This window comes from Leptosomus discolor, chromosome 9 (genome assembly GCF_034619465.1).
Source record: "Leptosomus discolor isolate bLepDis1 chromosome 9, bLepDis1.hap2, whole genome shotgun sequence".
NCBI lineage: Eukaryota > Metazoa > Chordata > Aves > Leptosomiformes > Leptosomidae > Leptosomus > Leptosomus discolor.
The window spans coordinates 30054838-30069993 of NC_141399.1; the positions used below are offsets into that span (position 1 = coordinate 30054838).

Genomic DNA, 15156 nt, shown 5'->3' on the forward strand with positions numbered 1-15156 from the left:
ACGAGCTACAGAGGCTACAATTAAATACCAAAACATAGGATTAAAATTTTCCTTGTTTTAACCTGAGGTTTGCACTTCACTAGCTAATGCAATATTCTCTCGCTGCACAATTAGAAGTGTGGTCGCTCTAGGGAAAATGGGGGGAGGGTTGGACTGAAGGTCTGCCAGAAGCATCTCCTGCCCTCAGAGGAAGCCTGCTGGAAGACGGAGAAGAGTTGAGCAGAAGAATGCAGAGAACCGTTTACTGCTGGTACTGACGTGCAACACTCTGCCTCATAGTGCAGCACTGAACAACAGGAACTGCCACACTGTCTCCAGGAACAGCCAGTGGCAGATGCTCAGTGATGAAGAAAAAGGCCACATACCGATGTACCACATCATCTTGACTTGGTGTCTCCTCCCAGCTTTGGGAAATCAGCTGAGTGAGGGTTTGAAAACCCAAAAGTTTCACCTAAGCTGCCGTTGATCACACTGTCCCTCATGAATTTGTTTAATGCCTTTTAAAAATCCATTTTCAGTCTCCACAACCTCCTGAGGCACTGACTGCCACAATGCAATTATGGACGGTATGAAAGAGTACTTCCTTTTGGGTGTGTTTGTTTTAAACCTGCTGCTTAATGACTTTGTTGGATGCCCCCTCAGCTTCTGTACTGCAAGAGAAAGTGAACAATTATTCTGTATTTACCTTTTCCATTCAGTGTTTTATAGACTGCTATCATTTCCCTCTGCAATCACCTTTTTTTTTTTTTCCCAACCTGAAGAGCTCTTGTCTATTTAATTTCTTCTTGTAGTGAAGCTGCTCTGTATCTGAAAAAAGAGATAAATGTGGGCTTTTTATTACTCCTCTCATTCTTTTTCTTCTTGGATAAAAGTGTCAAGGAAACCTTATACAGGAATGCCATAGTCAAAAGATTCTTTGGTGCCTCTTTGTGCCAAAATAATTAGCTTTCAGCTCTTGGAAATTGCCAAAAGCCTCTGAAAAGAAGAGAAAATTTTGTTCTTGTAACCCTCTCCAGTTTGAGGTTGCATTCATATCCAAAACTAGGGAAGAGTACGCAGCAAGAAAACAGGAGAAGTGTCTGGATTTGAAGTTCTCCTTTGCTGCCAATAAACCTTCAAACTTAATACACAAAACTCGAGTGAGTGCAAGGAAGTGACAAAATTGGGACCTGAGAGATCAGGAAGTTCAGTCATTTAGTCTGTACTGAGCATGGTCAGCAGTGCTAAACAGGAACAAAGATAGCAACTCCAGAGAAAGCAGAGGGTTTTTTTTTTTCTACTTAGTCCAGAATAAGCACAATATCTTCTATCGTGTGTAAATCTTAATAGAGGAGTAAGAGAGAGCACGTTTTTATTTTCAGTTTCTGTGTTCCTATCTGCTACAAATATGCCATTTGAGAGAGGCAAATGCAAATGTCTTCAGATCCAGGTGCAAGCATCTGCGGGGCACACCTTGCTGCCTTTTCAGCCTGGCAAAGTCACATAGCTCTTCCACCTTGTGCCCTTTTTTCCTACTCCGTCACCTTTGAGCTGACTCTTCAAGACTCTGCACACCTATTTCTTGCTTGCTCATGTGTCTCAGTTCTTTGGATTTCCCATCTGGCCTGTGTTGCTGGCAGTGCTGCTGCACTGCACTGCCTGCTCCTGCCATCTTGTTTTTCCATGCCACTGCACAGAGAGCTGGTCTTGCAAGATGAAGTTGTGTCACTTCCTGAGGTCTTCCTGGAAACTTGTTTCTTCCAGACGCTTAGCAGATACCTGAGGAGATGAGCCTTCGCTTCCTCTTCCTTGTTATTTCTCTTTAAAAAAAAAAAAAAAAAAATCAGACAATGAAAGGATCTTTGTTTTATTCTCCTGTGCACTTGTTTTTGCTGAGTTTCCTTCTAACCTCAACAGTGCTGCTTAGGCCTTTTTCTCCTGTCCCGCCTTGCTGTCTTGTTAACCACCCACTCATTAGATCATGTCTGAAATTAGCTTGTGAGAAAGGGCAGCATTGATTTCTCTTGCCTCTTTAGTGACGGCTTGGCACAGTTTTGAGTGGTTTTGAAAAAAAGAGTATAACCAACAAAATAAGCCTGTTGTGCAGCTGGGGAAACCAAGGTAGGAAGGCCAGGTACCTGTGAAAGATGCTGGTGAAGGTCTTTAGCAGACCCAACAAGAGCTCGTGTGGCACCAAAGCTTGTGCTCCAGGTAGCTAATTCTGTTGACTCCTGTAACTGTCTTCAATAAGAAATAGTCATTGGGATGAAATATTGGATTCTTTTTTTGGGGGGGAAAAAAAAAACCTTTGTGAAAAATGCTTATGGTAAAATGCAATGCTTTTATTATACAGCGTTTTCTGTAGTAGCTGGGGTTTATTTTTGGCAATTAGACGATAAGATAAACATACTGATGCTATGAAAGTGTTCAGTTTCAGTAAGGTCATAATGATGATCTACTAAGGTGATGACAGAAATGTTGATATTCATTCCTAAATAATACATCCAGTTTCCAGTTCGGGACCAGTAACTCGATTTTAGGTGCTCTCAGCACAGAGTTTACATCCCATGGAGTGGTGTCCCTTGATACTTTGGAGACTGTCCCTAGGTTGGTTTGTTGTTGGGGTTTTTTTTTTGGTTTTTTGGGTTTTTTTACCTTTTGAGACACAAGTTGCGGGGACAGTGGATGTTCCTGGTGGAGTAAAAACATGCTGAGGGCTGAAAAGTGAGTTGCAGAGCTGAAATTGGAGGGCTGAGGCTCCCTAACACTTCGAGCTGGACCGCTTTGGATCAGGCACAAGCAGGATGTGGAGTGCATGGTCAGGTTAGATAAACTCTCTGTGGGAGATACTTTGAACTCTGTAAGGGAGAATTTCTGTTGCAGGCAAGCCACGTATATAGTAAAAAAACTAACTGTGTCCAGAAGTGAAATAACGAAGCATAGCTTCCCCTTTATGATGAATCCCGTCAGTTCAGAGCAGGTCCCCAGCCTACGTGAGTATTCTTTGTTGTAAAATGAATGCTGATAGGTAATAGATGAAGCAATGTTGACTTGTCACTCAGTGGCACAAATCTACGTACCCTAGCCTAGGAAAATGACTTTCCTAACTAGTCCCTGTTGGCTCCAGTCTATTTAAAAATGTGTGTTTTCAGATGTTGGTTCTGGTAATGTTACACTGCATTTATGACTCTCCCTCACAGAAACCTAGGCAGAAGCATGCGGTTTTCCTCAGAAAGGGCAATTTTTTCCTCTATCTTTGTATTTTACCTTGTAGAATGTAATAAAATCCAAATCCTGCTGCTTTGCACATTCATTTAATTCGTATTGTTGCTTCCCACATGGGTAATACTCTGGATTTTATTTTTTTTATAATGCCTTTCATCCAAAGATCCCAAGCTGATTTGGCCCGATTCCCAGGTACAGCTTAGCAACACTTAGCATAAGACCAGTAAAAGGAAGTAACAGGGAATTTCATGCAGTTCTTGGCTGGCTGTCAATTCAAACGCATCTACAGGTCGGAGCATCCCCGGCCCGTGAGCCCCTGCTTCCCGTTGCTGTGCCTGCCTGGTGCAAGCCTCTCCTGTCTCAGTCGGAAATCTCTCTCCCTCCCCCCCCCCCCCCTCCCCCCAACAAGCTCTGCTGTCTTCCAGCATTTATAGGAGATAAACGATCAAGATTTATGTGGGGAGAACTTAGTGGGACATATAGGGTCTTGGGGCTGGGGGACGCGCCCCATTAATCTGATGTTATTTGCCATTTAATCACAAAGATGCACTAAGCCGAAGCACACACTTTCAGTTTTGTATCTCCCTGCATACGCATGGGTATGTTCATGATTTTAATGTCTTTTTCTTGTCTTCACATTTAGAGTAACTCATTTCTGCAGTTTGCTAAATTTACCAAGAGGGTTTCAGTTTCTTTTTTGTTAGTCAGAATGTCTTTCAAACTTTTATTCTGAATGTTGTTTCCTCTTTGGAGAGAGTCTTGGACTTTGAAACCAGCTTTCATACGGAAAGTCTTGCCTGTCTGGAAATTTGTTCCAGCTTGCTTTGCTGTTCAAAGTGCTGCTTCGTGGATTCATTTTATGTTTCCTCTGAGATGTTTTGTCAGAATTTTGCTTATCTTCCATTATTGCAAAATGATCCACCATCTTAGGCAGCCAATCACATCCTCACCCCCTTTTCATTGGTCTCTAAAGCAAAATGGAAATTAAACTGTGTCTGCTGTTACACAGGCTGCAGTGATCTGGCTTTCACCTTTGGACCATGGACAGTATTAGCTGTGCTCACATAAAAACCTTGCAGAAAGAGGAAAGGTACTCTGCACCGTGCAAAGCAAAGGGTTAACCCATGTGTTGGGGAGAGGGAGAGAAAATCACACTGGCTGGACTCTGCCCCTTTGCTAATATGCCTCTTTTTCTGAAGTGCATGGAAGACAGATGAAAAATCTCAGCATTGCCTTGAATTACTTTCCTGAGCATACAGCTTTCTCTTTTTGTGGTTAAATATGACAGTTATAGTGTAGTATTTATGCACAGTCAATAAATCAGCAGAAAACGTGCTGCAGTCAGGGCATGTATCTGTAGTCTGTTCCATGTACTTTAGCTGAAAATGGAATTCTTGAATTCACTATAGCCTATGAAAAGAAATTCAGGTGCAAAACTCCATGGGGGACTTGCACAAAGCCTGGTGGCCCACAGTAACACAGGATTTGCACCTCAGCTTCCATCACCGTCTTCCAGTCTGCAAACCCAGACTCTCAAAAGGCAGCAGAAAGGAGAGTTTTGGATTAGACTCCTGGGCTCTTGCTCGTCTTCAGTAGAATGATTGAGGAAAGGAGATGGAGCAAGCGAAAGGGGCAGAAATCTTTAAAGGCGAGTTACAATTTTGTGGAAGTTTGTACTGTGGTTACAAAATAGGAGAAAAAAAAAAAAGGTGCTGCTGAGCAATATCCTGCAGAACACTGGTTTGCTTTCTTTTGTCAGAAGGCGCTGTGTGACACACTGGCAAAAGCAGCCTGGCTGGCTTAAGAGCAGCTAACTGCTGACGGGTGAGAATATTTAGCCCTGATACAGCACACAATACCAAAGGACTTGAATTTGTTCATCATCTGCCATCTTGAATATAATTCTCTGTATTCTCGCTCTGCCATATAGTTACTGGAGCTGTGAAGAAGTTATTTAGCACAATTTCTTACCTTTCATGCTGGAGTTCAGCTGTACACGAATTCTTTATGTAAATAGGGGATTTCATCTTTCTGAAAGGGACAGTGTAGATCTGTGGCTGGTTAAGAGCTAAACACTTCTGAATTCTCACTGTGGCACTGAAAATTGCACCTCGTGTGGTGCCAAGCAAGTCCCTTTTTTTTGTTTTGTATGATAGGGATAATACCTCCTAGCTCACGGGATGGATTAATCAGTATTTTTACAGTGATTTAGCAGTGACCATTTTTGCTCTGGCTTGAAGCCTTTTAAATCAAACAGGAAAGTCATGAGGGCAGCTGTAGTACAAGACCAAAGTAGGGAGCCACAGAAGCAGAGGGAGGTTTGAAGGGTTTAGCTGTTGATCCAGATTTTAAGTAGATAATTTCTGACAAACGTATCAAGTGTGCCCCAAATTCAGATGGCTAATCGGTGCCAAAGCTGACCTCCTTCAGTGCCTAAAAGAGCATGGCTAGTGTCTCACTTGTTCAGGTCAGAAAGCAGCTAGGTGAGAAAAGAGTAACAGATGAAGCAATATAAGTGTTAAGAAGAAAGGAAGATTGTTAGAGCTAAAATCCTGTTAGAGGCAACAGCTTAGATGTTAAGCTGTGTTAGGACGAGGAACAGAAAAATAATAACTTATCAGCACAACAGGGAAAAATACCACTGATCTGTTTGGTCAGAAATTGACTGAAATTATTCTTCCAGGATGATGTTTTTACTGTGGGATAGAGTATCTACACAGTAGCTATTTCAAAATATTTAATTATAGGAAAGTTTCATCTGCAGTGGCTATTCTGATTAACTTCCCCATAGAGACAATTTCTTTAACTATTGCAGTTGAAGAAATGTAGATGAATGTAATTTCGAGTAAAAACCAAGAAAAGTTTGAACTTCAGATGTAACAAATGTCTGCCACCATAGTTGCCAGGTAGTCAGCACTGTAAATACAAACTGTATGGAGGAGCATTAAAGAACCTCTCACTCTAGCTGCATTTATACACATTTAGCAGCCATGGTGCCTGTTATTTTCAGGAATAAAAAAAAGTCTCATTAAACTAATAAATATGTCTTGCATTGCATGCAGAAAATTGCTAGACTTCAGCTCATGTGGTGTCCAGCAGAAGCAGGTTCTAAAAGCCAGAATCCTCAACAGAGAAAGAGGGGAGAGTATGTGAACCTTGTTTGCTGCTGCCCTTGGAAAGGTCAAGTTCTGAAATGGGAAACAAGGGAGTTTCATCTTGACCTTTAAATACTATGTTTGGATGTGAGAGAAATGGCTTTTAGGTACCTGGCAGTCTGGAATAAAAAAAAATATGGTGAGGGTATGAAGTTCTAATTGCTTAGCATTTCATATAGTCTAACTTGAGGACGCTGTAGGACGCAGGGCCTCTATGTTGCCAGTTCGAATTGGCTGAGGTCAGCTGAAGTCAGATGTTAGTCTCTGATCTCATCTGGTTGATGTGAGAGAAATGCAAAGGTGGCCTCATCAAGTTCTCAGCACTGGGACCTAGCAATATTAGCTGGCATCTTCTACCAATAGTTCAGTTTCCATTCAGTCCTTAGCAAATTTATCCAGGAGTTGTCTTTCCAGACTAACATGCAGTGGTGCAAAAATATGGTATCTGCAGTTTTTTCTTATCTATAGAGATTCAAATCCCATTTCTTTTAGTCTGGCTCCATTCACGTGCACTGGTCACTTGTGTAAAAATATTTATCTGTTTATCCTTTGTGGCATTTCTGCTATGATTGTTAAAATTCAGAAACCTTGATCACAGTTGCACTCGCATATACGCAACATATGGAGAAAGCCTGGATAACGGAATGGAGTCTCCAAGTTTGACAGCATTTGTTTTCAAAATGAGCTGCTTTTCAACTATTAATTTATCCACTTTTGGTTCACTAAAATTAAAATAATTTGATAATGTTATATGAAAAGACAAACTTCTTTCTAAAACCAATATAGAGACTTGCCACTGTCCTGTATTCAGATGTTGGTTTTTTTTTTTTTTGACAAAAGGGACAAGTATGTTCCTGAATTAAATTAATTTACATCTGATTATTTTGATCAAGATGGGTAATGATATCTTTACAAACATTCATATTTTGTAATGCTTTGTAATGGGAATACAGCAGTAGTGTGCAAATGCTTCACAAAAACAGAGTGAAAACTGAAACCGACTCTTTGCTTCTTGTTCAAATAAATGAATGGCAAAAAAAAAATCTGCGAAAAAAGCCTTTGAATGTAAAAGTGTTGGAAGACATTATCAGTTTCTTATTTTAAACTAAGATTCACGTTGACAGTGCTGGTTTTGTGTTTTTTTGGATTTGATCCTGCAAGCAAACAAGCATTCACGAGCAGACATAGTGATAAATATTTTCTCAGTCTCATTCCACTTATCCAGTTACAGTCAGCAGTAGCTGCTTGGGCCTGTGTGCATGCAGGGGCCCAGCCCAGCCTGCTCAAGGGCCGAGGCCTCCATTTTTTTCCCCAGAGCAGGACACCTTCATCCCTTCTTTCAGACTGAGAGGTGTTGGGTTGTTTTTTTTTTTTCTTTTTCACCTGAGTGGTAGGAAATAACACAGGGGTTTATATATTTCCACTCCTGTCGTGCTTAACTTGTTGCCACCCTGCCTTTATCCAGGTACCATGAGGTGCCCTGTGCTCACAGGCAGGACAGTGCCTGGCTCCCAAATCTGGTTGCAGCCTTTGGAAGATGGCCGTTACCTGGCTGGAAAACAATTGCACGTGGAGGGGTGAGGATTTAGTGCTCAAGTGAAACCTCTAAACGCCAGAAACGGAGCGATTATATCACCGAGGGATTAGCTGACCTGCTTCGCTCTTTTCCCCAGCGCCAGCCTACAGCTCCCGCCTGCTCCCCTCAGCCCCGGCGCCGCTCCCCAGCCGTCGAGGGATGAGCAGGCGCTGAGGCCGGGGCGCCGCGAGGGTAGGCCGCGGCGGGCAGGTGTGAGGCAGCGGCTCGGGCCGAGGGCGGCTACGCGCCCCGCGGCTGTGCGGTGACTCAGCCGCAGGAGAGGGCCTTGGCGGCGGGACTGTTACCGGGGCTGGGGGGAAGGGGGCCGTGAGGCACCTCCGCCACCACCGAGCGTTCTCCCTCCCCGGGGAGCCCCCGCGGAGAGGGGGGGGCCGGCCCCTGGGGCGAGGGGCGGGGAGCCCCGCAGAGGGGCGGAGCGGGGTGACAGGTGCGGCGCGCGCGCGGAGGGCTCCGGCGGCGGCGCCTCCCGCGCCTCTCGTCACCCCGCCGCCTCCCTGCTCCCCCTCTCCGCCATGAATATGCAAATATGGGTATAATTGGCAGCCAATGGCGTGCGCGCTGGTCACATGGTGCTGGTGGAAGCTCAGGGAAGAGAAGTTGAGTCTCGGCGAACACAGGCAGCTCAGTAACGAGCCGCAACGGCCGCAGCCGGAGCTGAGCCGAGCCGAGCCGGGGCGGGCGGACAGGCGGCTGGCCGGGGGAGGGAGCGAGCGAGCCGCTCCCCCCCGTCTCCCTTCTCCCCCGCAGGGTGCCCGGCGGGCCGGGGCTCTGCCTGGACCATGCCGATCCTCCTCTTCCTTATAGACACGTCCGCCTCCATGAACCAGCGGGCGTATCTGGGCACCAGCTACCTGGACATCGCCAAGGGCGCCGTGGAGATCTTCATGAAGGTGAGTGCGGGGCCAGGGGGGGCCGTCGTCGCCGCCGCCCTGGTGGCCCCCTTCGCCCGCTCACGCCGCTTCTCTCCGCTCTCTCTGCAGCTGCGGGCCCGGGACCCGGCCAGCCGCGGCGACAGGTACATGCTGGTTACCTTCGACGAGCCGCCCTACTGCATCAAGGTAATAACCCCCCCTGCGGCCGCCCCGGCCCCGCCGCCGGGCCGCCCTTCCCGTGGCGGCGGCGCGGCGCAGCCCCGTCCGGCCCGGCGGCGGCAGCAGCAGCCTGTGAAGATGGCGGACATTTTGCTTTTGTATGGAGGAGAGAGGCTGAGGGCGCTGCTGAGATGGAGGAGGGGGGGGGGGGGGGAGGAGACGGACGGGAGCGTGATTCACCGCCCCGGCGTGCCGAGGGGGGCGGGCGGGAGGGCGCGCTCCGCCTCCACGGCCGTTGCTCACCCGCCTCCCGTGAGGCGGTGGCTCCGGCGGGGTCCGCGCCTCGCTTCAGCCCTCAGCTGTGTCTCCCGGCCACTCTCCGCAGCTTCACTCCCCGTCAGCACAGGTCTTGTCCCGGCCGGGCTGTGGGGGCATGGGGTTAGGGCAGGAGGCAGCGCCCTCCTTATGTCTCCGGGACCCCGGCCTGGCAGCGGGGGGCAGGGGACAGCCGCCTGCCATTCTCCCTGCCGCTTCCGGCACGACCGTGGTTTTTGGGACGGAGGCACCCGGGGCTGCTTTCCTACGCTGCGAGGCAGGAAGAAGCGGCAGTGTGGGTGTTGGGGTCTCCCCCCACCCTTCCTCCGTCTGTGCTCTGTAACCCGCACCTGTTTCGTGTGAGGTGCTTATAATTGCGACTCGGGTAGACGCCTCCGTGTGGGGTTGTGTTGAGCTGGACGTGGCATCTGTCTGGCCAGCTTCCCTTGTTTTCTCATTCCTTGAAGATTGAGGGAAGTAAGGCCATGCCGTTTATCACGTCGACTGTGCCACGAGCTTATGGCAAGAGGGGAAAAAATCGGTGCTCCGTGTCCCTTATACTTGCCTTCAACTTGCTAATAGAAACGTCTAGCTTGAAAATACTTAAATAAAGCAAGCCACAGAAACCATAACTGCTATGGGAGCTTTAGAATCCTCCTGAATAGTCCTGGATTAGGACTGTATTTGCTGACGACTCATATAGTAGTTAGCTAACTGTTGGGCTTTAGGCCCATGCTATGAAGGGTGAAGAGGCTCATGTAAAAATTTGTTGCTTGTCATCCCAGAGAAGAAAAGAACCATCTCCAGATGCCCCAAGTAAAACTTCTTGAAGAAAAGTTGTAAAAACTGTGGTAACTGGTGCTGTCTATTCACATATTTGATAACGAGGAAACTTAATTATCGAGAGTATGAATCTTGGCTCCTTTCATCAGCAGTATATTTACATGGCTAAAAAGTACAGCCTGCTTTCTGAAGTGACAGAAGTGATTTAGTGAGTCAGTGTTTGTTTGTTATTATGCCTTTCGTTTTCTCAGAAGAAGGTGCGGAAGTCATCCTGTTTCTGTGAGTTGAAACCATCCTTGAGTGACAGAAACCTATGATCTGTCAAAAAACCTAGGTCTGCCTAGGAGAGGTTTTTTTGGACATAATACACACATCCTTTTCCCCATCCATGTTTGTGCCTGGATGCAAAGCCCAAATCTTTCTTACGCTGGTGTTAACTGCAGATTTCTTGTGTTAAGGTTGGTTTTTTTTTTTGTTCGTTTTGTGTCAAATATTTTACCATTCTTATGTTTGAGGAAGAAACGTTTTCACTGCAGTGATAGCAAGCATACTGGTGATTTAATAAAAAAATACTCTTCTGCTGGAGATCTTGTGTGGTAATGCTACAGGTTATTATGACGTATCTACTCAGATTTGCTGAGGAAGATCCTTACGTTTAATGAGCATCTGTGTACATTCTAATGTACTAATGAGCATATGACTGTGTTCCCAGTTTTTGTAAATAGTAATTGAAATAAATGGGACTGTGTGATACCCATCGTAGTATTAGATCATGTTTGACATACAGTAAATAGTATACAACTTGCTAATGTCTCTTAGAAATTTGTTTTTCTTCTTTAGCATGCTGATTTTTGAATTGGACCTTAAACAATCTTAAAATATTTTTTCAAAACTTAGTAACTTGTGTAGGAACAGGCTGTGGATCCAGTGAATATATGTTTATAATAATTATGATCACAACTCCAGTTCATCTGTTATGTAAAGTCTTGACAGCATAAAGTGTGGTTAGGCTGCCTTCCTGTCTCTTACTTGGGCAGAGAAAGTCTTACAGCAACGACATGAAGATGTGTTCTCAAGCCCTTTTACTGGTATTTATGATGCCCTTCTGTTGTGTTTTCTAACAACCATAGTTACACCAGGAGAGCTTTCTGGTCTAGGCCAGATCCTGTATGTCTTACAAAACATGCTTGTAAAAGAAATTAAATTTAGTTTCTTTGCTAATGCTGCTGTAGTTAGATACTTTATCTTCTCTTGATTTAGAGAAAGAGAAAACAAATGTGATAAGTGAATGTATTTTGCAAGTCTGCTTTCCAAGGATGTGCAGTAGTGGCTGGTATTGGTTAGTGGCTGCTTTATCCTCTTGTTTTCTTTATGATTTACACTAATTAAATTATATAATCTCACAAATAGTTCTTAAGGTTACCAGTGAAGCAATTGAGGGAAATAATCTTGTGAAGTTGAGACCACCCAGGATGTAGAGGTATTATGAGAACTTCAGCTTGGAGCAGAGGTGACTGTGAGAGGAGTGCATTGTTTGTGTTTGTTTCGGAATTCATTCACATGTAGCCTTAAAGTATTTTAAATCAACAGCATTGGTTCGCTTTTGATGGGCAAGAGTATCTCAAGAAAAGGTCACACATAGGTGGTATTGTGCTAAGTGAAAGGATCCTGCTGGTGCACAAATAATTTGCTAAAATCCATGGAAGTAAGATGATGATTTTGGAACTGTCTTTAGTATGGGGGTTTGAAATTATTTACAAGACCTGTGGCCCCTCTCCCAGCCGTTCCTGTTTTTAATGGACTGCTTGTAGCTCTCTGTGTCTCTTGTTTACAATGGGATATTTAGTCTCAGAGTTTGCAGTGTGGCTCTGCAAAGCTGGCATGTGTCTAAAGGGTGCTGTCCTGGGAAGGTGGGGACTGCGAGATGGGGATGGTAGGAATCTGTTCCACTCCCGCAGCAAACACCTCTGGATCCTCATCAGTTGCTTTGCTCCTGTTCATTATGTAATGTATAGATGGCGATTTGTGACAGTAATTATGATGCAGCCATCTCAACTCTTACTTTGATTCCAAAATACTGTCCAATAAGAGGCATTTTAATATTTTAAAAGCATGTTATGAAATGTATAAATTTGCAGTTGTCAAGCAATGTGATCCTGCATAGGTCAGTGGAAAGATACCTGTAAATTCTGTTGACTGTTGCGTCTGACTCTCTTTTATGATCTAGGAGGGAAAAATAGTATGTTATTTCATGAGGTGTGTGTGTTCAACCTAATGTTTATAGTGTGTTTTTCCTCCACTGTTCGTAGATTAGAATCATAATAGGATGCTGTCAAGTGAGTCTGTCTTAGGTTGGTGGCATGTTAGCAACACTGAAGTGAGCCAGTCCGTTCTAATGTTGGGTATTTGGCACACTTGGGAAACTAATGATGCCTATAGTAAAGCTCCTTTGTATCCAGTAGCATGTGGCAGGTGTCTATTACAATTAAAACACTAGTACTTAAATTTAGGTAGTATAGGAATTTACTTTCCCCTGTGTATCCAGCTCTCTTGGGTGAGAAAAATGGGTTTAAGAACAGCCTTGCTGTCTGGCACAGTATGTGATGTTCTTGGCCTTCTAGCTGAGATAAGTGCGTTTTCAGGTTCAATGAATGTGGTACCTGATATGTCCTTGTTTTGAAGACATATTTTTATATTCATGGATTGGTAGAACTTGGTACTTGCTCCATCCCATCTGTGCTTTGACCTGGTGTTGCAGTACCCCCAAGCCTTGTGTGCCAGCCCCACCCCTCATCCCTTTCTGCAAAACCTGGCTGATAACGGAATGCCAGGCAAGGAGGGTGAAAACAGGCCAAGCGTATTACTGACAGCTCTGCAAAGCGCTTTCCCAGGCTCCCACAGTTTCCAGTTTGGAGACCTGTGCTGGGGGTTGGTATGTCAGTAATGGTCTTCTGTGTCTTTTTCTGTGTATTTGCCCAGTTGCTTTCTTTTTTGTTTGAAATGACAGAAACTTTTAGCATCCTCAGTGCTTTTTTTTTTTCCTCTAATCAAGGATATGTGTTTTTCTACACCTGAGCGCATGCCATGGTATAAAATGGACAGAATCTTAAGCAATGTTATTTGTGGATTGTTTTTTTTTTTTTTCCCCCTGAAGTAGTGGTGCTAGAGTAAAAGTACAGGGAGAAGGGAAGGGTCTTCTCACCCACCCCCTTCCCCCAAGCTTTTCCTGTTTTCCAGTGATGCAGAAAAGAGGGAGTGAGGTTTCAGCAAGATATACCTAGATTTCTCTGTAAATGGAGCTCATGCCAAAATCTCTGCCTAAAAAGAGTTTTTGAGAAGGAAAGCAAGGTTTAGCTCTTTAGGTTTTTTTTCCATTCTTGATTTTTGTTAAACCTCACATCCTGCAGTTTGTGATCTGCTTGTGGATTTGTGCTGCAAGTGGCTAGTTCAGGCCCAGACAAGAAAAACAATGGTGGTCTTATGTGAAGTTACTGGTTAACTGCACTGCCCTGTTTCCTTGTGACTGATATCTGGCTTCTGACAGTGATACGGCCTTTCCTCAGTGCTTGAGAAGTATTATTTATGACAGGATCACAGAAATACGGCTTTTGTTTTATGTTCTTGTGAGACTCTAATATGGGCTTTATGAATGATCTGGTCACAAGTCAGAGGACTGAGAGAACTTAAGTTGTGTTTACTCTACTGAATTTGAAGGTATATGCCTTTTCCTCTTTCTGTTGTGTATTGTACTGGATTTAAGAGTTAGTAGTGACCGCACTGTAAATAGGCTCCTTGAATCTGGGTGCAGAAATATGTACGTAGCTGTCTGAGAAGTAGCTCAAAATCCTTAATACAATGTATGTGAAACACTTTACTGTTTGAGAAGTGCAAACTGGGACTGATAGATAGGATGCCTTCCAGTTCTGCTGCTGATCCCTGCTAGTCTGAACATGTGTTTCGGTGCTAAAGATCTCTGTTGTGGGAGCAGCCCTTCGTGATGGACTCTGAGCAACTGCTTCTGTTTCCCTGAAGTTCTTAAAAGGGGTTGAGCTTGATGACCTCTGATTTTTGGTGTTTGTTCGGGATATCTTAGAAGCTGGAATAGGAATTTGTAGAAGGCTCTTTCAAGCATCTATCAAGAGTACTTACTGTATGTAAATACTATATGTGTTAACCTGCTCATTTATGGTATTAAAATAGCGCTTCAAAACTGGGAGCTCATGAAGTCAGATGTAGGGAACCTAACTTTGCTGTCTCCTTTTTTTTTTTTTTTTTTTAGTGGCACAAAAGCTTTTGCTTGTATTTTTAAATTCTGCTTTCACATAGAAGCTGCGCTGGTGTAAAATGTAACCAGTTACCACTGACTCTGCAAAGGGAGGTGGCAAGTGAATAGTCTGTGCTGCAAAACAGAAATGTCGGATCTATTTGTCTGTTTCTGGAAGAAATGAAGTCGGAGCTCCTGACCCTGAGCTGCAGGGAGAAAGAGAAACCCAGCTGTGAAATCTATTGGGTTTGAGGCAGAGGTCTTCAGGAAAGCTGTTTGAGGTGATAGGAAATGCATTGTCAAGGAAGAATACCAGAGGAATACTTAGTAAGCTAACCTGTAGCAAATCCACAGAATAATCCTAAATTGATTAGGCTTTTATAGGAACCTTGAGACACCAAAACCCATTCGTTTTACATGTAAAAGGTCTGGCTTCTGGCAAAAGAAACTACTTGGTGGTCTGACCTGCACTGTGGAGAAGGAAGTATGAGCAGCTGGAAATACGTTTGGAGGTTTACAAGTTAGTAGTGAGGCATGCAGGCAGAATTGTTTGGTGCAAGGCAGATAGCAGCTGCAGGGGCAGAAGGGAAGCTGATATCGGAGAGATGCAAAAGGGAAGGAAAACTGAGGTAAATGGGAGAGGCCTATCTTTCTCACCAGATATGCTGTAAATAATGTATGAACTTAGTGAACCTACTAGCCAAGCATTATTGGAAGGATAAAAAAACCCCATGCAGAATATAGTACTGAAGCGCTGGATGAAATGTAGGTAGGATATGCAGTGTCTGTTCTGATAACTAATTCAGG

General features: G+C 44.5%; 1 protein-coding gene across 1 annotated transcript in view; it reads left to right on the forward strand.

Moving 5' to 3' along the window:
* The first annotated feature begins 8502 nt into the window (after positions 1-8502).
* The window catches only part of LOC104347922 (integrator complex subunit 6-like), a 43205-nt gene continuing 36551 nt past the window's right edge, over positions 8503-15156 (forward strand). The window contains exons 1-3 of the mRNA XM_086469771.1: positions 8503-8576; positions 8660-8846; positions 8937-9014. Coding sequence (XP_086325897.1) covers positions 8503-8576; positions 8660-8846; positions 8937-9014 — 339 coding nt within the window. The remainder of the gene's footprint in view (positions 8577-8659; positions 8847-8936; positions 9015-15156) is intronic.